The 22,824-nt window shown below is 37.2% G+C and overlaps 1 protein-coding gene, 1 non-coding gene and 1 pseudogene across 2 annotated transcripts; all 3 read left to right on the top strand.

Moving 5' to 3' along the window:
* The window catches only part of LOC145776957 (uncharacterized), an 868,661-nt pseudogene that overhangs the window by 175,596 nt on the left and 670,241 nt on the right, over positions 1-22,824 (top strand).
* Positions 5,493-15,368, top strand: LOC145777529 (very long chain fatty acid elongase 6-like). The gene is made up of 7 exons (XM_082588932.1): positions 5,493-5,574; positions 5,864-6,026; positions 6,617-6,822; positions 9,338-9,448; positions 10,329-10,450; positions 11,266-11,445; positions 14,587-15,368. Exons 1-7 carry the CDS (start codon positions 5,544-5,546, stop codon positions 14,677-14,679), a joined length of 906 nt encoding a protein of 301 aa, XP_082445058.1. The 5' UTR covers positions 5,493-5,543; the 3' UTR covers positions 14,680-15,368.
* LOC145777811 (U6 spliceosomal RNA) lies at positions 19,913-20,014 on the top strand. Its single transcript, XR_014290383.1, has one exon. It is a non-coding gene; the product is annotated as a U6 spliceosomal RNA (small nuclear RNA).

The following is a 22,824-nucleotide window of genomic DNA, read 5'->3' as shown; positions in this document are numbered from 1 at the left end:
CAGCCTAAATCAATAATAAAACTTTACAGAGAGGGAAAGTAAAACTTTAAAACTGTAGAACTGTAAAGTAAAACTGTAAAAACTAGTTTTACTTTATTGTAAAACTTTAAACTTTACAGAAACTACTGTACAGAGAGGGAAAATCTTATTTTTCTACAGCTTTTCAATTACTTTCAAGTCTGTTAGTTGGTTGCATAGGCCTATACAAAAATATTTCAGGAGGTGGAGAGGCCGGCAAGGGCAATTTCCTCCTCTGACTACCCCCCTGTGGTCACACGGATTGCACTTGCTGATTCTGGTTTGGTGATAAATAAAGGAAAAGCGACGCAACTGATAGTTTCTAATGAACAAGCATGCTGAATGAAGATAACACATCGACATTTGTGATCAACTATAGGCCCTATCATTTGTTATCAGCTGGATTGAGGAAAACGGATATATTTAACTGAATCTGGTTAAACTAAGCAAACTATTGTAGGCTACTGCACTTTGAGATACAGAATTCTAATCAAAAACAGTTCTTTCTGCATAAACGTCTCATTAGCTGCAATTTACAGCGGGGCAAAGAGGAGGCAAAGAATTTTACAGGGGCACAATTGTCTCCCTTTGGTTACGCCACTGAAAGCTTCTGTACACTGTACAGTGTTGGCATGGTTAGCAGCGTAGTTGTACAAGTTTCCTGGTTTTCGATTTCTTTTTCTGCTGACTCTATACGAAATCATAACTTAAAAATTGTGATTTAACACGTTAAAAGCTTTTTTCTGCCGTATGGGCTAAGCTAAACAGACGTACGACGTGTACACTGTAGCCTACAACAAAAGATAACACCAGACATTTCATGGGCATGCAACTAAACGCATTCAAAATTGAAACAGAAATTGAGTTCCTGTTTTCAAGTTATATCAGAAGCAGTTGGCGGAGACTACGACCAATATTTTATTTCTTAATAAAGTTGCATTGGGTCGGTTTAGTGTGATGGCTTGTGGTGTTTTGAGAAAGGAATTATCATAAGACGATGATGAGAAAAATAAATAGTCTACAATGAAAAAAGATACTGTTATAGAGCTTTTCAACCACAATGTTAGAATAGCCGGCAATATGCAAATAAAGTTCAATGGCAAACAAACTCAGGTCTTTTCAGAACATTTCTTGCTAAATGACAGATTGTTAGCCAATACCGCAAGTCTTGTCCTATTTTGAGTGTAGCGCAATGGTGTCAGGCTGGCAGCTTAATACTTTTTCATATGCAAAGATATTTGTCACACCGCAATGTAGGAATATTCCGCCACGATTTGAAAATGAACAGTAACTCCTGAAAATCACAATCTAAACTTTTACAAATGTAGAAGCAGATATTGCCGGAGTTTTGTTGTTAAATTAGATATTATGTTACTATCACACATAACAGTCATGCTAGCAAATAAAATTCGATGTGGCTTATTTGTGAACGTTGTTGCTTGTTATTCTTTGTGTGGGTTTGTAAAGAGCGTAGAAATAGGTCTATTGTTCGTGCGGTTGCCCAGCGTTAGTCAAATAGTTTGTGGTGAAGGTAGTGTAGCTAGAAAGCGTGTCAAAGAAAGCTGCCGATCAAAGCTGGGTCTGGTTTCAAAGTTCCACTCATTTCCTTAGGTTTGCTGCTTTGTTGAGCATTCAACAACAATTGGCTTGTTAATTTGCGGACTGTATATTGAAACAAAAAAGTACCGTAGTTTCCAAAAGAATGATACCGGCAGGTGAATGAAAAATGTAAAGGTTAGTGTCATCAATCACTTTCAGGTTTGGGTCAATAGAAATACCAAAACTGTTGAATGACTCTGACTGCGAGGGTTATGGAGTATAGTTGCTTAAAAACAAGCTTGCCAGAAACAACGCATTCGAGCCTGCATATTCAAGACTTAAAAGAATGCAGCTGATTTTCCAACAGAAACACATCAAAAGTTATGACATAGTTTATGCTTAGAAAGCGCAATGGCGCAACGACAGTGCAATAGAAATACCAGCAGCTTATCTCATTGCCTTTTTCGAGCTTTTTCTGAACCTAAAATACCGTAACACAAACGCCTCTTTTTGGTAGAAACAGGTTAGTGATGGCATGAAGTTTATCGCAGACAGCAAAAGCCAAAAGTTGCATATTTTTTCTGGCTGTTTTGCTGAAGCAGTATCTTCTTGACACATGCTAAGCAATAGCATTACATCAACGTCAAAGTGCGTTAGTTTGTTGAAAAAGATTGAAGAGGTCAGGCGTAGCTATCGTAGAGTTGGAAAACACCTTTTGACAAATAACCTCTGGAGCCTGCTTCAGAAATTGGTTTCGAATAGCCGCTTTATCGGCTGCTTAAGAAATTACTTTGTACACAAAGTTGATTTTTGGACCAGTAGTTATTGTCACATGAAGTGCCCGCATTCAAACATTTGCAAAGTGGACATTGAACCAAAAAAAGCGGATACAGATCCAGAAATAAGCTCAGTTCAAAGCATTGGACAAATTGCCCTCAAACAATTCTGATTTAAGATGAGTGTAAAAAAAGCAATAGGCCTACGGGATAGCAATTATGTTGAAAACAACAATTATTTAAAGACACAACGTTTAAAATTATATTTCTATTCAAACTGGCTGGCACTTTAAAGTTGACTCTAGTCTCTACTGTACAAATCATGATCATGTTTTAACTGGCTTGGCGATAACACAGTCACAAACTTAGGCTTTCAGTATGTTTGGCCAAATTCAAGTAAAATTCCTCAAATAAAAAACCTCATGGAAAGTATTGGTATGTTTTCTGTAATTAACCATAGACTACAGACATATACAACCAAGCAACCACACGGCATTTAACATAATCCATTAAAATTGAACATAAACTATAAGCTACAAACGTTTTCGGCCATACACACGTTAGCCCTTATCAAGTAACAAAAAAATAACTGCTTATCATATCTACACTGAAAATGAATAACTGATCTAAACACTGAATTGAAAATTTTTCATTGACGAATTTTTTTTTCATTTCCGTTTCATTTTGCATTTTGTTTTTTCAATTCAGTGTTTAGATCAGTTATTCATTTTCAGTGTAGATATGATAAGCAGTTATTTTTTTGTTACTTGATAAGGGCTAACGTGTGTATGGCCGAAAACGTTTGTAGCTTATAGTTTATGTTCAATTTTAATGGATTATGTTAAATGCCGTGTGGTTGCTTGGTTGTATATGTCTGTGGTTGAAGAAAGTGACCTCTTTACCAAAATTGTAACCATAGTCCATAGACTATGCTAAGAAGTGGCCTTTGGTAAATATTTTTCAGCATGACAATGTCACATTTTTCATGGAGTTGTTTTTGCCGTTAAATAAGCAGAGATGTACGTATGCGCCGCAAATTCTACGCCGCATACATGCGGCGTAGACTTTTTGTTTGCGCTAACGCTTGCGGCCACATTTTTTTGGATAGTTTGCGCTTGAGGATGCGCCGTAAAGTTTTCGCGGTTTTTTAGCGCATAGCGTCAACGCATACTTTTTAATGTCTTAGTTGTTGTTTGCAATTTTTTTTGTCAAACTGCGAAATGTTGACGTCTTGCAATTGCCCATTGTTCTAGTGTTGTGTCACAGTGTCATCTATTGTTGAGTCAGCTGGAGTTTGTTTGTATATCGCACTACTGCCTATGACACTCGAGTCCCACGTGGAGACTGAAGTCTTGCAGAAAAAAAGAAAGAATTAGTTAAAACAACTTAGGCCTACTGCGAAATTACTTAGTAAATTACGGGTCAGAACAGGAATGTAATGTAAACAAGCAAGTAGGTAGGTTGGTAATGTCGCTCCGTGTAAAATGTAAACAATGACTTGGCTTCGTAGTGTGAAGTTTTTTTAGTCAAGCAGTGTTGAAGGCGTTTGTAAGCAATTGTGAGCACTTTAATTTATATTCGTTAAGTCTTGCATTTTGGGGCAAATCAGAAACTTCTCAGGCAATGAGCAGTGCAGCCTATGTATCTAAACAAACTCAAATATTTGGTCTCCGACCGTGATTGCTTGCATGATGTACTCTGTATGTTATATGTAGTACATTACTTTGCCTTTGCCGGTTATTCTTGTTGTAGGCTATGTAGCGTAGTAATGTGTAGGCCTACATACAGTAGGCTATCAAGCTAAGGTAATTTTTACTTGACAATTTATACATTCTGATGCGTAAGTATGTAATTATATATGTTTTGTAACTTGATGAGTAGTTTAGCAAAACATGCATCCAGGGGCCAATTGTGAGAGGCTTTTGAGTAGCCTACTGCTAATAACACTAGTACGGTAATGCTAACTATCCCTGAATGCTAATAACAAAGAGTTGTGCAGTTCAGAATCTAAACTTGCTTGTGTCTGGCAGTTTTGTCTTCCATTAACCCACTTTTTAAAAATCTTATCAAAAAAAAGCATAGAGCTTACTGAGAGAATTATGGCATTAAAAGCAACATTAGTCTTATGCTGGACAATAAGTAAAGATATGAAGAAAAGACTAGAGGCTGCTGAGATGTGGTTTCTCAGAAGGATGTTGAGGATATCTTGGACTGAAAAGAAGAGTAATGACGAAGTTATGAAATTGGCAAATGCAGAAAGGAGATTAATAACAACAGTTAGAAGGCGTCAGATGCAATTTGTAGGTCATATTCACAGACATGGAGATTTGGAAAAATTAGCTCTATTGGGGATGATACAGGGAAAAAGAAGCAGAGGTCGACAAAGATTAACTTATTTAAACAGCTTGAATCAATGGGCCACAAACACAACAGTTAAAACGAACGATTTTATACGAATGGCAAATGACAGAGAAGTTTGGAAGACCATGATCGCCAACGTCTGTATCAGATCAGGCACATAATCATCATCAGTCTTATTCAAACGGAATCATTTTAAAAATAGTGTTTTTTATAATGGATTTTCAGGGAGCGACAGTTAGTATATTACTAGGAGCGACAGTTAGTATAATACTAGAATTTTCTTGATAGGCATATGGTACAGTTTCTTACACTACACTATTGTATTCAGGGAATAAATTACGGTAATATTAATCTCCAAGTGAAATGGAGCATGATAATACAAATCCATGGCCCTACATGGAAAAGTATTTTAAGCTCTCTTTTTCGAAAGGCAAAAACTTATATTTTCAATGCCAGATGTGCCTTCCGGCCAAAAAGATAATTTCTTGTAACGAGAAATCGCGAAGTGGCTTGAAAAGTGTGTTGTTTCGAGTGGTTTATACCGTGTGAATGTTTGGCACCTAGCAAACAAAATGAGTTTGCGCTAGAGTATGCGCTAACGCTGACGCCGCCAACTTTTTTTACAAGTTGCGTTGACGCATGCGGCGTATAGTTTTTCGAACGTTTGCGTATGCGCTGACGGCGTCAATATTTTTTGTATGCGCGTACATCACTGTAAATAAGGGATGTTTATAACATAGTAAACCACTACAGTAGCAAAACAAGATGCAACCAACATTTAATTCATTTACAATCTCAAAGGTTTAGGCCTAGGTACGTATTCATTTATGAGAAGAGTAAAAAGCATCAATGGATTCAATAAAAAACATTTCGTCCGAAGGTGAGTAAGAAGTATAGTTTTTGTTGAATTCAGTCTTTACTGTTGCAACAAGTCGCGATTGAAACTCACTAGTCTATAGGGCTAGGCCACTTCGTCAATAACCGATTCAATAAATTTGTTGAAAGTAGATTAAATCGTGTAATCATGGGCGTGTCTGCCTTAAAAATGTAAATATTAATTTATTTTTGACAAAGTAAACTATATCTACTGAATCGGTTACCAAGATTTTCTTTAAATTGTCGTGTCAGTGACTGAAAAATTAGAAACATGCTATTTGTGGAAACCACAGCTTTTGGACGGCGATTTTATGAAGAATGGGACATTGAAAAGACATACACTGGTCACATAACTCTTGCCGAATACTGCAAATCGTGGAGTATCCCGATATTTTTATCTATATTGTATCTTTTGATGGTGTTTCAAGGAAAAAAGTTCATGGCCTCGCATAACAGGTAAGTTTCATAAAGTAGCCCATAATAGCTGAATTTTTGTAGACTTAATTCAATTTTATTTACACACAGACTTAAACCTTCTCAAATTGTGCTGGATTGAATTTGTATAGCTTACTTCATAAATAGTGGCGGCAAGGTTTTTTTTTTAAATGAACTATTTTGACAATATCAAGCAAATTACACCATTAAAAACTTAATAAAAACAAAAGATAGAGAAACATGGAAGGGGTCATAAGGGAGGCAACAGCTGATCAAACTGTTGAAGAAAAGGAGTCATGACCAAGTAGCTTACAGTAGGCAGAGACAGTAAGCTAGTCATGTCTTGGCTAGGCATCAACAACTTGTCTTGGTATTGGTATGTGCTCCACACCTCAAGGTTGTCAGATATTTGGCATCTATTAACGTGTAATAAAAGTTTAAAACATTGTGACATACCTCCTGCGAAGTGCACACCTCTTCATATAACTTACTCTTCCAAGCGACACCACTGTCCAGATATATTTAAAATAAAATATATAAAACAGTTTTCTTTGTACATAGCCTACAGTGCGGTATGCTCGTTATATATCTCACGCTTCCTTATTTTTCAGTTATTCCATTCGTAGACCAATGCTGATTTGGTCGACATTACTGGCAGCATTCAGCATTATTGGAACTCTACGCTGCTACGTTGTGGTATATGGCTTGCTACGAGATGGTGGTGTGAAGCGTCTCATTTGTAACCAGGCATTCTACACAGGACCAATCACAAGATTTTGGGCTGCACTTTTCACGTACAGCAAATTCATTGAATACGGTTAGACATCAACAAACTGGTGTGAGCTTATATCAATCTTCATTACTACATAGTAGCGTTGACGGGAAGGTCTAGGGCAGGGGTGGGCAAAGTTGTTCAAAGAAAGAGCCGCTCACGGATAAACCATAAACACCAGCGAGCCGCAAAATCAGTTGACATAACATAACAGCAATAAAAACACAATGATTGTTTATCCATATGAGTTTTGTAGCCTACTTGACTCACTAATCTCTGAAAATTTGAACGATAAGTTGTTAATGCTGTGCGAATTAATTCTTCCATTTGTCAAGGTTGCAGGATGTTTTGATTTAACAAAGTTATAAATTCTTGTAAAAATGAATAAGTAAGTTCTGGTGCTACTTTTAAGCTTCAAATAATCGCTGCTTAGCGACTTTACTAAACTTCCAATTGTTGCTGAATGAACGCAAAATGAGCCAGGAGAAGCACAATGTTGCCTTTGCAAAGTCACAATTCCATTGTTTAACAATGGCTACAGTAAAAGAGAGACTCTTGTTTGATCTTTGTGTTGTATTGGCCGCAAATTAGATTTTGCAGACAGTGTAGGCTAAGTCACAAATTTTAATTTATACCAACCGATTTTTGCGCCCCTATCAATGTGGCGCCCATGGCTCGAGCCATACCTGCTATACCCTAGGTACGCCACTGCTTGGTTGACAGTCCGAGATACATTTATAAATTACTAGGGCAACCAATTTTTTGACCTAAAAACTTAAAATTTTGACTTTATAAGTTACAAATTTTGACCTAATTTTGACCAATAGCTTTCTGCGTTTGCAACCCAAGTGCGAAATACAAAGCATATTAGAAATCAAACCGTTAGGTAAGGATATCTTCTTTTCTAATGAAATATGAGAAAAATGTGGAAGACTCAAGGACACCACATCTAACCAACAGCGAACAGGTATAATGAAAGTCACTCGAAAAACTGCAAAAGATAAATATGGAGAGTTTTTAAATGTCCCGAAATTACTGAGAGGGTTCTGCACTGTTATACTTCAACATCAAGTAATGTTTCACATTATCGCCTTTGAAGTTCCTGTCTCTGGCCAAATTTTTTCCTAAAATAGAGAAAAACAGAACTTGCTTGGGAGTTCCTCAGCAGGCTATAAAAATGTGGTGAAATATCATCTCGTCCCATTTTCACAATGCACTTGATGTCATTCCTTGAGATTCTTGCTTGAATATATTTTCCAATTCGGCAGCCATCAACACCAAAGTTAAGGGACCTCATTTTCTGGTAAGCTTATTGAATGGTGTATCGGCTGTCTTCCATCTTCTGAATTGAATCGAGCAGTGCGCTGTACTGCTCCTCTATTTTTACAAGGTGAGTAGCTAAATTGGGAGCTTTTACAGCATCTGGAGCACGCCGCAGCAAGACACCACCATCATGGAAGCCTTCCACAATATTTCTTACTTCCGGTAGACTTCTTGAATAATAGAAAGCAGCTTTCAACCAAGGGCCCATCTAGTTACATTTGGCTGTGGAGGTTGGCCAATGGAAGTAAAACTAGCTCTTCTTGACCTGTTTTTAATGGTCACTGCTTTAACCCTGGCAACCAACTCATCAACAGCAGGGTAGTTGGCTAATATTCAATCGTCAGTAGTGGGCGAAACAAGATTATTACCTCAGAAATTGCAACAAATCGATTATTACGTCAGAATAGCAACAGAAACTGCAACAAAAAATCAGTATCTGTGTAGCTTTAATAAAATATCAATAGAGAGAAGAAAAACTACATTAAAAGAAAATTTTGACCTAACCATGAATTTTGACTTTTTTTTTACTTAATAACTTTGAAACCTCTCTTCGTTTCAGCCTGAAATTTAGTTTGTGGACGTTTTATAAACTTTGAACAAGGCAGAAAAATTTTGACTTTATTGACTTTTGGTTGCCCTATAAATTACAGTATAATCTTAATTTTTTTGTAATATTACGATTCAATGCAAGAGCCACAAAATTTATGTTGAAGAGCCGCAGTTTGCCCACCGTTGGTCTAGGGAATACTTTTGGACCCGGGCCGGGATGATTTTGGGCCCTCGTAACATTTCCAAGGGGGTCGAGAAAACCACAGCACTTCTTTAACTATACTGCAGTTTTTTAAAGTGTCTTGTTTTGGGCCCGATAATCTCATTAGTACCGCGCTCAACATATCCTCTCAACGGCCCTAATGCTACATGTTATAGTCTGGACCCACGAAATACCTGCGTGGCAATTTTGAGCAGCTGTCATGATCAAACTCATTGCCACTATACGAGCAGTCTCCTTTAACTTAAAAGAATAGCCGAATCTACTTCAGCAAAAAAAAACAAAACACAGTGGCAACATGGTAAAGCAATGCATTGTTAGAAAAGCAAAACCTTTAAAATGAGTAGCCTACCACTAATATTGAATGGGATATACGATACCTTGGCTATGCAAGACTTTTGGTGACATGGTGAAAATTTAAACCTAATAAATTATTTTTAATAAACCACAAATAATATTCAATTTTAGGTGACACTGCGTTCATTCTGCTTCGAAAGCAAAATTTAATATTTCTTCACTGGTATCACCATCTGACTGTGGCTTTGTTTTCTTGGCTTATGTACGGCGGAAAGTATGCAGGTAAGCTTTTGCTTTGGCGATGAATTAGTTAGAAGCTATAGCTGTAGTGGAAACATGGCGATACTTTTTGGCTTAACCTAATGTCGTTTACCTACTCGGTAAAGTCAACATAGCATAAGCTACTTGCTTTGAATTAATCTTTCAAATACATTGTTGAGATTAGAAATTAGATCTATTACCGACCGACCAAACAAGTTTTCACAAGGACTGTTCGAAAACAAATAGGTTCGTGGGTCACAAAAGCCTAATTTCCAGGTTTGCAATAAAATAAAAACCAGTTGACGCTATAAAAAATTTTGTCGTGTTTTTCGAAATCCAACTTATCACATTTCATTATTCGCCCGAAACAAGAACCAAGACTACAGGAAGCGCCGAAATGTATTAAGTGAGCATACAATAGTGCTATTTAAAAAAAATCATTGTAGTCTGTAACACAATAATCACAATAGTTATGATACGTGGCATGGAAAAGTATTTTCACGTCTCTTCTTCAAAATGTCTTTGAAACGTGAACGATGTGCAACAATTTTAAAGCAAACTGAAATATTAAAATTGTAACTTAGTTTCCTACTACATTGTGACATTTGGTTTTCCAAAATTTCTTTACCGAAGCCGATGTCAGACCTGTCTCTAGTCTAGTGGGTCTAGAAACATACCCAACAAAGAGAACAGTAAAGTCACATGCTCCGAATGACTAAACACGTGCATATACGTTTTGGTAACTAATATCCATCATAAATCATTTTAAATATATGTAATTTAACCGACGTTTCCACACCGATAATTCCATACTTCCACATCCAGAGCGGTAGTGTACAAACATACTAAGTGTTGTGTATTTATATGCATTATATTAAAACACGTATTTATTTCATATTAGGCGGAAGCTTGTTTATGCCTTTAAACTACACAGTCCATTCTTTCATGTATACTTACTATGCTGTTAGAGCTGCTGGGATGAAGCCACCCCGCCTTGTTTCTATTTTTATTACTTCATTGCAAGTAAGTTGGTTGTTTTGATGTAAAACCCACTATTAACATTACAGCTTATCCATCCCGATAGCTCGGTTGGTTGAGCGCCTGTTAATAAACAAAGTAACTTTGTAATCAATTGGCGCTAGTTCGACTTTCGGGGTGTGCACTTGAGCAACCTACTTCAAGGACAGCTCTCGGCCCCGAGGCCGTAAGTAGGCTACTCCGTAAACTCTAATCTCAATGCTACTGACTACACGAATGCAATGTGTTTGTAGCTTTTCTGATAATAATCATGGGATTAATTCATTGTCGCTTTATATTTCCACAACGGGTGTGTTTCTAAACTTTCTGATAAAAACTAAAGCCGTTGCAAGCAATCAAAGGAATCATTTAGAACTATTGTTTGTGAAAACAAATCAGATACATACTGCAGTTGACGGCACAAAGACGCATTCATCTGTGAAACGGAAACTACAAGTTGTACTGGCATGCAAGTGGAGACTTGGCAAACAGAGCACATCGCTTCTACTTTTTGTAGACCTCTGCTATATTTGGCATATATTGTTCTTCCGTTGTGATGGTCAGAAATAAAAGCAAACTGAAACTGAACAATGAGAATGGAAGATAATTGCAGTTGAATATCTCTGACGTCACCTTTTAAACTTCAGTCATTCGGTAACAAACAATAAAGCTATTGCAAAATCTTATTAGATGCCGATATGCTACTAATGTTCCTCGTGATCTTCGTGGAAACTTTTTTCTCGGATTAGATAAATAGTTCAAACTGTAACCGATATTTAAACTGCTGAAGCAGACGCTTAACTCAGTTTTCAATTCATTAGATTGTGCAAATGGTACTTGGCTGTTCAATCATGGTGGCTGTTATAATTTGGGAGAATGACAGTTCTTGCTCAACCTCAATGGCACATCAATTGTCCGGAACTGTGATGTACGGATCTTATTTAATTCTTTTCATGCAGTTTTTCTTTAAAAACTACATATGGACGAAGAAACCAGAAGCGGTAAGTAAAATCAAAATTATAAGGTAGAAATGATGTTATTTGACAATCCCGTTATCTTTCCTTAAGAAAATTTCAGAATTTTTTACACAGTACATGTATTTGTCACAGACGACGTAAAGGTTGTGACTCACGATAAATTGTGGTAGATGTGCTATACATACACCAACCCTTGGTTTTCGCTCTTTGCAAAATTCAAACACAAAAACAGTTTTCTCAGATTGAGATTAAGGAAACGAATGGTGATGCATTAACTAGACCAGGGCTTCCCAAACTTTTTTACTCGCGACCTCTTTTAATCTCCTAAAATTTTCCGCGACCCCCCTAACAGTTGACATAATAAACAGTGCGAAATATACATTTGTGATATTTATTAAAAGGCTTAATTCGAACGAAACTAAAGTAGCGTCATTGCATCAAGCTACCTATACTCGAAACCTGCTACATTACACGTAGCCTATTGAAAACAAAACAAAACCAAAAACACACTTATTCAGTGTGATGAGTGCGACTGCTTTCTGCTGCAAAGCAAATCCAGCCGTTGCTCAATGTTTGTTACTGCTGGTCTCAAGGCGGTTTCAATCTTGCTTTGTCTGGAAACGTATTTTCTTGCGATTGTCGTCAACTTTAATAACGTTGCCTCGCATAGACGCGTGAACACAAACGGCAGGAGTGCAGCCACTGCTGAGTGAGATAATTAGGCCTATAGATATTCCACTTTAACCAGCCAAAAAGTGCCAAACTTTTTCCAGAAAATTCAAGCCGCAACGTAGAGTCAGAAAATAGATCAACATGTTAGGCTATTCCTGAGATTTGGAAGAGAGGTGCTCGGTATTTTGTTTTTGTATTGCAAATAGGTTTTGGATCCAATCTAATTTGGCATTGTTTAGTTCTGGAAGAAAATACTGTTAAAACTGTTTCAACAGATTTGACAAGTGGTCGATAACCACAGGCTTAAACATTTGGTTCCACATCACTGTTAGTCAAAAACTCTACAGTAGCTTACTGTAGATAAAAAAGTTTTAAATGAATTATTTTCAACTTCTTCTTTCTAGATGTTTAAATTTTTAACGAACGCTTCAAGTTTTTGATTTCTTAATTTCAATGTAAAAACGTTGAAGTTTTTTTCCTTAGATGAATAAATTAAGTTCTTTCCATTTTTCAAGCAAATCTTACAAATAGCATAATTTTGAATGTCAGATGTCATTGCAGAAATGATGGACCAAGTTGATTTTTTTTCCGTTAGAAAAACCACGACTTCATTTTTCAATGTTAATAGCATTTTTAAAGTTTTGTTTTTGAGAGCCATCTTACTTCACAATGCAGTAAAAGGGATATAAACTGAACTCACATTACATTTTAACATATTGGCTAAACTTGCAAAAATACGGGTATTGAGCGCAACTCTTAATAAAGTTAATATTTTCCCAGCATCTTGCACAATAGCATTTCGATGAGGATATATTCTTTTTAGCCATTAAGGTCTCGCAATGAATCATAGCCCATGATGTGTACAGTAAATGCAATATATCACTCGCAAATCGCACGTTTGCATAAAACCCAGCTGTATGTCCTGTCATTGCAGAAGCTCCCTCAGTAGACACGCCAACACAGTCCTTCCAAAATAGCTCCACTTCCGTGCAAAAATTGACAAAATTGTCGTTAGCGTTCTTAGCGTTAGCGTTAGCGTTCTTAGTGATTCGGTTAGTTTTACTTTTTCAATATTTAGCTACTAGCATGCAGTCCTCAAGCTAGCCCACTACCAGGGCTAGGCTTATATACGCAGAATCTACAATCTAGTTAAGAACAATGTTTAGAACAGTTACATCAGTTTTAACAATTGCGTTATAAAATAAACGTCAGAAAAGTACCATAGGATAATATGCACTACTTTATGTAACATTGGTATACTCTCTGCGACCCCTGAAGTTTGTTACGCCACCCCTTGCGGGGTCGCGACCCCTAGTTTGGGAAGCCCTGAACTAGACAATAATGCTTGTTTTTACAATGGAGATTGTAGCCTTTTGTGATTTTATTGTAGAGAAGGATGTTTATTTTAATTACCGTACGGAAGGCTACTCCAGAAGAAAGTTTTAGCCGCAATTTTACCTAAAATTTTTGTGCTATAAGAAGATAGTTTTCTGTGCAATCGTTAATTCCTAAAGGAAGAATCTTTGCATTTCCTCAAGACATGATAATGTAGAAATGTATAAAGCTTTCACACCAATAAAATTTATAATCCTATTTTACAGTCACACTCAGTTAAGCGAAGAATGTTTTTACATTTGCTACTGATGGTATAATGTATATGGCATAGTCTGCCCTCCGCGGTGGGTTCATTTAGACGTAGCCAAACCTCTCAGACCAGAGACCACTGTATACACCGTTCAATCGATTTATACGCAATGAATTTAATGTAGTTCTGATACTGAATTCCAATTAGCAAAGTTATTTTGTTGCAAATAGAATCAGTTGTTTAAATGGCACACCTTGACACAGCGAGGGATAAATTGAGTGCAATGAAAATTAAATATATACTAATAGATTGAAATGTAATATTGTAAACAGCGTAAAACAAACGCGATTTTGTACTTAATACCGTCATTTCTGTGGGTCATTGCGTGATAAGTAGAATGATAGTTTACAGTAAACTTAGTTTAGGGAGATTGTTTAGCACAAAATAGTTATAAGTTATCAATTTATTTTTTGTTACTGGAATGCCGCAAAGAAACAAACCAAACAACGAATAACTAAACTTGATGTACCTTCAATCGTAGGCTATAAATAGTTTGATGATAGTCTGTTGTTCAAGTGAAACTGCAGAATTCTTTCAATATACCGGTAATCATCTCTTTTGAAAGAACTACAAGCTACAACATAAACGTTTGAGCACACAATTGGTAACATCCACCAGCACGTTAATAGCGCTATCTCAATATAGGACAAGAAAATTGACAAACAGGTTTAAGTGATGTGTTTCTGTTTTGGAACCTAGACTTCAGCCTCGTAGCCTACTGATAGCCAGGGAGATGGGAGAACGCTTCAATCTAATTTAGTTACAAAATCTTTTTGGTCAAACGGACATTTAAAAAAACATCAAAAAGTTTTATGCCTCCCTACGACTTTTAATGTTTTGTATTTCAGAAACGCCCCACAGCTGCAAATACTTCATCAGCTTCATCCTTAGATGAAGAAAACCGATCACAAAAATTAAGAAAAAGAAAAAGACTTATCTAAGTGCTCACAAATCTATTGATGTTTTCACTACAACGTATTGTAGTCCCAAAAAGACTGATTAGCAATAATCTGTTTTGCTATGCAAATGTCCGATAATCTACCTTGATTTTAGTTTAAGTACCGTACCGTAGATATTTTGTGCTTAGGCTACTGTTAGTAATCTCTGCAAACGGTGTGTTGGCAACACCCTCTGTTGTTTGCAGGCTAGGCCTATCAATTCTTTTTAATATAAAAACAGAATGGTTGCCCTATGAAAGATGGATCCGTTCCCCAGACCGTAGGCTACCCAACTTTATGTTTCGCTACCCACCTCTACAGTAGCCTACTTTAGGCTACAACTTACAAGGTGCAGGCCTATATAAAATATCTGCGACACAATGAATTTGCTTGGGAGTTATGCAGGCTAGTCTGCCTGCAGTTTGGCCTGTTTAAGCTAGCAAGGAAAATGCTTGCTTTTTTCAGTTTTTTTCAAATTGTATTTTTATCTTCAAATAAATAAGCTTATTAAAAATTAATAAATTAAATTGTGATCTGGATTAGGCTACAACAATTATAGGCTATCCTGAGGTCAAAAGTCGACAGTGGATAATTATAGGCTAAGTGAATAGCCTACGTTAGCAGTTATAGCCTAACTATTTCGAAATCGGTAGCCTACTAAAAAAGGCAGTGAATGGTAACTTAAAAAAAGACATTTCTATCTATACCTATACCTTAACCGATATATCTATACCGATACTTTAAAACACTTCAAATGCCAATGTCATAATAAAAAGCCAATTGATTGATTGAAACTTCATCCTCGACTGAGAAAGTTACTTTGAGAGCGTTAATCCTGGCAATTTTGCATAGCCTACTTGTAGACAGTAGGCTAGCCTGGCGTTGACAGGAGTGTCCAAGAGGTAGTTTTGGACTTGTTGTGCCCAAGATGATTTTAGGGTCCCTTAGCCTATAGGCTCTTTTTCAAGTAGCCTTGGAACTTGATGAAAGTGTTTTTGGATATAGTGGCCAGTGGTTTTTTTTAGAATAGCTTATCTTGATTTTGGCCCCGAAGATCTCATTGGTAGGCTACCAGACCTAACTTATCCTTTCAACGGCCCTGCTTGTAGACGCTTTGAACCATTGACGCAGGTCCGGTCATCGAAATTGACAGAATGAAGTTTCCGAATGTTGTTGTCTGTAAATTGTTCCATCCACCTGGTACGCTGAATGGAGCTGTCCTTGAAATGCGTTACTCAAGCGCACACCCGAGAGTTAAAAAACACCGCTTGATCTTTGCAGTTTCTACGTTCGTTTTTCAACAGCGCTGTCGGGGAGCAGTAGACTATAGTTTGAACTATAGGCTATCGAATTGATGCAGCCAGAAAAACGCAGTAGATACAAGCATGGCCACCTAAAGATACGGCCTGATTTGTCACATTTTGCAGAAATTTCCAGGTTTTTCTAACTTTGGGCAAACGTTTAAATAAATTTTCTAAAAATTAGATTTTTACGCTTTCTTTACTCTTTTCCCAAGATGACACAATAGGTTTTAACATCCTCACATGTTGAAAAACAAAAATAAATTGATTTCGAAGATTTTAGTCAGACTGTTAATTTTCAATAACAGTCTGATTTTGCGTTTTTCAACTTACTTTTTCTCATTTGCTACTGCTTCCCCAAGGCAACAAAAAAGTTTTATGTCATTAGGAAACCGCAAAAAGTAAAAACATTTCAAAAAATGTCAGTCAAACACTCGCAGTAGCTGTAATCAAAATCTGCAAAATATGACAAATCAGGCCGCATCTCCAGGTGGCCATGATACAAGCATTCGAGGTTTATGCTTAAACTCATAGATTCAAACCATGGCAACCTATCTAACCTACACAGGCCATGCCAACGTGCAATGCTTCAAATTTGACTGAAAGCTGATCTGCTAGACGTGATAGCAGTCAGAAACGCCTGGAAATTTTGAATATTCCTACTCAGGGCCGTGTGAGCATCATCTTGCCCCCTCCGAAATCCATTAGTTGGCCTCTGTGTTTAGTAATCGCTCTTAAAATAGAATCAGAAAGAGTTTAGACAGGCAAACTCTTTCCATATGGGGGAAATCTTACATTCATCATTTTAGCAAAAAGTAAACGACTCTTAAGATGTTCTAGAAAAAATGTTTAATAGGCTAGGTCGACAATGCGGTAGCGGGTCTAGAAAAAAGTTGGGAAAGGACCAGAATTTTTACAAAGCAAAATTTATAACATAGGCTAAATAAGCAAAGCAAAACTTAATGTTCGAAAACGTAAAACTGCAAGGGGGCTATCGGCGCTTGCCCCCTAGAAAATGTTGACGAATATGTTTTTGTTTTGGTCACTGTTAGGCATTTTTATTAGCAATAAAGTTTTTTTTTTCAAGATGCACACCAATTGTAGGCCTATGTAATCAAGTTCATCAAAATAAAATTGGTTGGGGTGAAAGTCTTGGTTTAAATTTAAGTTAGCCTACCATTTAAAAAAATATATATTTACGGCCATAAAAGGATTTTAATAAGTTGTTTCTTGAAACTTTGCACAGCCTTGAAACTAAAGTGGTGTAACCTTTCAACAGGCTAGAACTTTGAAAATTTATATGAGGTGTCCCAATAACATTTTCACGTTATAATTAAGCTATCTCGCAAGCAAGCTTTGTTCACTCAAAACGAGTTTATGCGTTCTTAAGTCATTGACTGGTGCCTGCACTTTCACTCCAGAATTATGCTATTATTAACTTTCAAGGTATCAAAAACAACCTGTGTTATCGGATTCTTGCTAAATGATTGATCATTATAAACGAAATCTATATAGGCCTACCGCCTACATATTGGCATAACGTTGTTTTACGTTGCTTTAATGCTAAATTCTAAGTTTTACGTTGCTTCAATGCCGAGGGCGCGAAAAGATTTATAAAGTAACTTGGAAGTTACCTAGGCTACAATGTTTCTAATGCCTATAGTTAGGCCAAACTCAGTCGCCACCTGTGACAAAAATTAACCTTGAAAGAAAAAGGAGCCATTTTGCAGAAACTTTAAAGGCAGAAAGAAAGGAATAATAATCACACAAAATCTCATTTTTTGGAGAGCCCTTCAAAAGGGGGTCCCGGGAAAACTACACCCTTTACCTCCCCTAAATCCGGGCCTGCAAGTAGAATCATCGCAGTGTATAGGCCTATCGGGTGTTTAACATCAGAAAACTCGCATCGCTATACCATCATACCATCTTGCAGTAGTTAAGAGTATGAGTAATAATGATTGTGTATATATTATGTATGACTTTGAACTACTTTTGTGATAGGCTACTTTCACCCATCTCTGTTTTCATCGTGGCTGGACAACCTAGGTGTTGAATACCATAAAGCATCTGGCAACACTGATAAAAGAAAAGGTTTCAGAATTGAGCACAAACCAGGTGTACAATCAATCAATCACTGGTTTATTTTTTTTCTCAAATTATCACGACAAATACATTGGTACATTACATAGAAGTGAGAGAGGAAGGAAGCGAAAGACCTTATGAGGTCACCAAGTCAGCTTCCACCCCGGCGGCAGTACCGTATTTTACAAAAAAATACTACCAATGAAAATTATACTGAAAACACTTAGAGAAAATAATGAAACGTTGAATAAGGTTACAATCGCAATGTGGGGGTTAGTAAATGCAAGCCAAAACATGAGAAGATTGTATTGTACAACTGTACAACGATTGATTGTACAACTCTCATGAGTTCGTGTTTTCGAAAATATTGTTACCATTTACCAATTAAGTATTTACAAACGAAGCCTATATTTAAAACATTTTTATCGTTTTCCGGGCACCTTAAAGTTTTGTTTGTTTTTTATTTTTTAGTTGCAAGCGGAAGTCAGTATTATATCATATAAGATCTGTTGTAATTACGTTTAGTCTACATTATGTTCCTACGTTCTGGTTTTCTTGCCTAGAGCGCTTCACGTTGATTGTTTTCTCAGTTTGCGTTCAGTTCTCAGTTCAGCGCTCAGTTCTCAGTTTTCTCATTGTGTGAAACAGATCTACTTTGTTTGCTTTATATTTATGGTTTGTGTTTTGTAGGTACACTTCGTTTTTTAGTTTTTTAAAACTCAATAAATGGATGTTACGAGATCAAAATTATGAAATTAAATATTTGCTGTTTTCCAACGTGCTGGTGTCACTAATTAAGATATTAAGAGGTATTTCGGTATTATTATAAGTTACTAAAGTTTTTATCTTTGTTAGTTAGTTTTTATCCTGGAATCAACCACACTTAGTGTCGTAGCCAGCAAAAAGTTAAGTGGGGTGCAACCTAGTTCGTACCTTGAACAGTTCGTACCCTCAGTTCGTACCCTGAAAAGATCGAGAGAAAAAATTAAAAAAGCTGAAGTCGCTGATTGCAGTTTAATAGCACAAAGCCGAAGTCGCTGATCGGAGTTTCCGCAAACAACTTGAGGGTTAGGGTTAGCAGAAACTGCGGAGCAATATTTGCGGAAACTGCGATCAACGAGGGTTAGAGTTTGAACTAGGGATATGGTTAGAGCAGGGGTCACCAACCTTTTTTGCATGCGGGCCACTTTGGCATTAAGGAGAGCTGTGGCGGGCCGCACTAATAAAATGTTAAGTAGGTTGACTCTTATGCTAGAAAAGAACGCATTTCGTACCCAGTATCCAGCGTTACATGTTGTTCATATTTATGTTAGAATAGCCTACCGCAGCAACAAAATTAATCGAACAACGCTACTGCCAGGCCAAGCTCCTTTTACAACACTTTTGACTTTTTTAACAATGCCTAATAAACGAGGCCACTTGTTTTGTGCACTTATAGCGAGGCGAGCGGTTTCATCAGAATATTCATCGCCAAGCAAAAGTGGTGTTGTTACTTCGCTTCGCAAAAGATATCTTGCAATTAACAGTTTCAGTAAACAAGGAAATGTTTGACACATCGCAATACAAGCAACAATAGTGACCTGTAAACATATCAGCGAAAAATAGGCTCCAATAACAAGGAAAAAGAAACCAGGTACCATGAAACAAACGCTTGTGGAAATCACCGAAAAAACGTTTCTATCGGAATTCATGAACAGTGTTCCCTCTAAAAAAGCAATGAGTTGGTTTTTCATCCTTTTTGTGTGAGTCTATAAAACCGTCTTTCTTATTTTATAGACAACTGTCACTTGCGGTCCTTATCAGCGTGGCAAGAATTTGTTGATTAACAACGTTTTGCAGTACTTGCGTCGGCAGTAGGCTACATATACTACTGTATAATTGGAACGATACGGAGAAGATTAGCATGGCTCCTGCGCAAGGATGACACGCAAAATCGTGAAGCGTTTCATTTTTCTTAAAAAAAAACGTTTTGCAGTACTAAGCTAAATTTTTTCATAATACAATCAGAAAAAGTCTCTAAATTTATATATAATATTTTGCCAATTTAAATTTATATATAATATTTTGCCAATTTATTATAAATTGAGTTGGCACACCGACCTATTTTGCCCACAAAAACTTGCATAAAGAGAACACTGCTCGTGAAACACAATAACGGTGAAACTCGCACTAGTGTTTGCATGACATTTGCAAAGTTAAAATAAGCAACCCTATGCTCACAGACAATTTCCAAATTCAAAAACAGACGTTTTAATCAACCACTGGGACAGTGACAGTGTGGCTGTACATCGCATTGGAATAACTTTAAGCAACCCCCACCTAGAACAACAATCTGATTGGTCGGTCGGTGGAATCGTATGCAATGCGAAAATATGCTTTCCGAAGCATGGCCACCTGGAGATGCGGCCTGATTTGTCACATTTTGCAGATTTTGATTACAGCTACTGCTAGTGCTTGACTGACATGTTTTGACATGTTATTACTTTTTGCGGTTTCCTAATGACAAAAAACTTTTTTGTTGCCTTCGGGAAGCAGTAGCAAATGAGAAAAAGTAAGTTGAAAAACGCAAAATCAGACTGTTATTGAAAATTAGCAGTCTGACTAAAATTTACAAAATCAAATTTTCTTTGTTTTTCAACATGTGAGGATGTTAAAACCTATTGTGTCATCTGGGGAAAAGAATAAAGAAAGCGTAAAAATCTAATTTTTAGAAAAATTTATTTAAACGTTCGCCCAAAGTTAGAAAAACCTGGAAATTTCTGCAAAATGTGACAAATCAGGCCGTATCTTTAGGTGGCCATGCCGGAAGGTATTTTTTGCCTTTGTGCTGTTTAACTCCTCAAGAAAAGTATCTTTGGTTATACTGGTACGCTGATACCTTCCGCGGGCCACAGCGATACACCATGGCGGGCCGCCATTTGGTGACCCCTGGGTTAGAGCATAGATTACTCTATGGTTAGAGTTAGGGTAAAGGTTAGCGGAAACTGCGGAAAAATGTTTGCGGAAACTGCGATCAGCGAGGGTTAGGGTTAGAGCATAGATTATTCTAAAGGTAAGCGGAAACTACGGAAAAATGTTTGCGGAAACTGCGATCAGCGAGGGTTAGGGTTAGAGCATAGACTAGTCTATGGTTAGAGTTAGCGGAAAGTGCAAAAAAATGTTTGCGGAAACTGCGATCAGCGAGGGTGAGGGTTAGCGGAAACTGCGATCAGCGACTTCGGCTTTGTGCTATCTCTCTCTCGATCTTTTCATGGGAAAATTTTTAAAATGTTTTCGGAAACTGCGATCAGCGACTTCCGCTTTTTTTAATTTTTTCTCTCGATCTTTTCAGAGTACGAACTGAGGGTACGAACTGTTCAGGGTATGGACTACAGTAGGTTGCATCCAAGCAAGTGAGTATTATGGATGTAACCTAATTCGTACCATGAACAATTCGTACCGTCAGTTTGTACCTTGAAAAGATCGAGAGAAAAAATTAAAAAACCGAAGTCGCTGATTGCAGTTTCCGCAAACATTTTAAAATTTTCCGCAAACAAACAAAAACACTTTGGATCATTCAAAGAAATTTTTAAATGTTAGCGGAAACTTCGATTAACCCTAACCCCTAACCCTTTTAAAATGTTTGCGGAAACTGCGATCAACCCTAAACCCTAACCAGGCCCGTAGCCAGCCGGGGACCAGGGAGGGCCTTGCCCCCCTGAAAAAAAATTCGCCCCCCTGGCAAAATCCCAACATTTTCGAGCAACAGCCCTACAATTATAATGATTCAATTTTTTTGGCCCCCTCCTAAAAAAAAGTTGGCCCCCCTTGCTCTGCGGTCTGGCTACGGCCCTGCCCCTAACCCTTTTAAAATTTTGCAGAAACTGCTATCAGCGACTTCGGCAAACTCTTAGGACCATTACCGGAAATTTTAAAATGTTTGCGGAAACTGCGGAAAAAACGGAAACTGCGATCAGCGACTTCGGCTTTGTTCTATTTTTTTCTCTCGATCTTTTCAGTTTGTTTGTTTGCGGAAACACCATAGCCCTAAATCTTAACCCTTTTAAATGTTTGCGGAAACTTCGATTAACCCTAATCCTTTTAAAATGTTTGCGGAAACTGCGATTAACCCTAACCCTTTTAAAATGTTTGCGAAAACTGCGATCAGCGACTACGGCTCTTAGGACCATTACCGGAAATTTTAAAATGTTTGTGGAAACTGCGATCAGTAACTACGTCTTTTTTTAATTTTTTCTCAAACTTTTCAAGGTACGAACTAACCGTACGAATTGTTCATGGTACGAATTAGGTTGCACCTGAGTATTATATATATTGCACATGTCAATGAGTCCGATGATATGTCGCAGAAGGCGACACACCCAAAAGGAGACTCCTACTGACCTTGAAATTCCCAGTAAGTTCTAAGATATGCTAGAGATAAGATAGGAGAGAGGCCTTGTTGAAAAGTAGGCTACAATGTAGTACTGTGAAGTTTACCACCAGCAGTCCAGCTTGTTTAGAAGAAACATTGGGATATAAATGTCATTGAAACACATAAACAACCACATAATTATTTACAACAAATAATGATGATAGAATTATAAAATTGCAACAGGTGTAATGGTGTAGCCTATATATGGCTATCGAATTGTCTAGTTTATGGTGTGGGCTGGTGGTTGTAGCGTTTTTGTCTGATAGCACATTCATGATCATGAAGCAAGTTTTTTTATGTCTAGTTTCTCACTTTGATTTGCTTACATACTAATTACACTATGAAAGGAGTAAC

The sequence above is a fragment of the Aplidium turbinatum genome, chromosome 9, assembly GCF_918807975.1.
Source record: "Aplidium turbinatum chromosome 9, kaAplTurb1.1, whole genome shotgun sequence".
Taxonomy (NCBI): domain Eukaryota; kingdom Metazoa; phylum Chordata; class Ascidiacea; order Aplousobranchia; family Polyclinidae; genus Aplidium; species Aplidium turbinatum.
The sequence above is the reverse complement of the archived record's forward strand: the minus strand, read 5'-3'. Positions and strand labels throughout refer to the sequence as shown.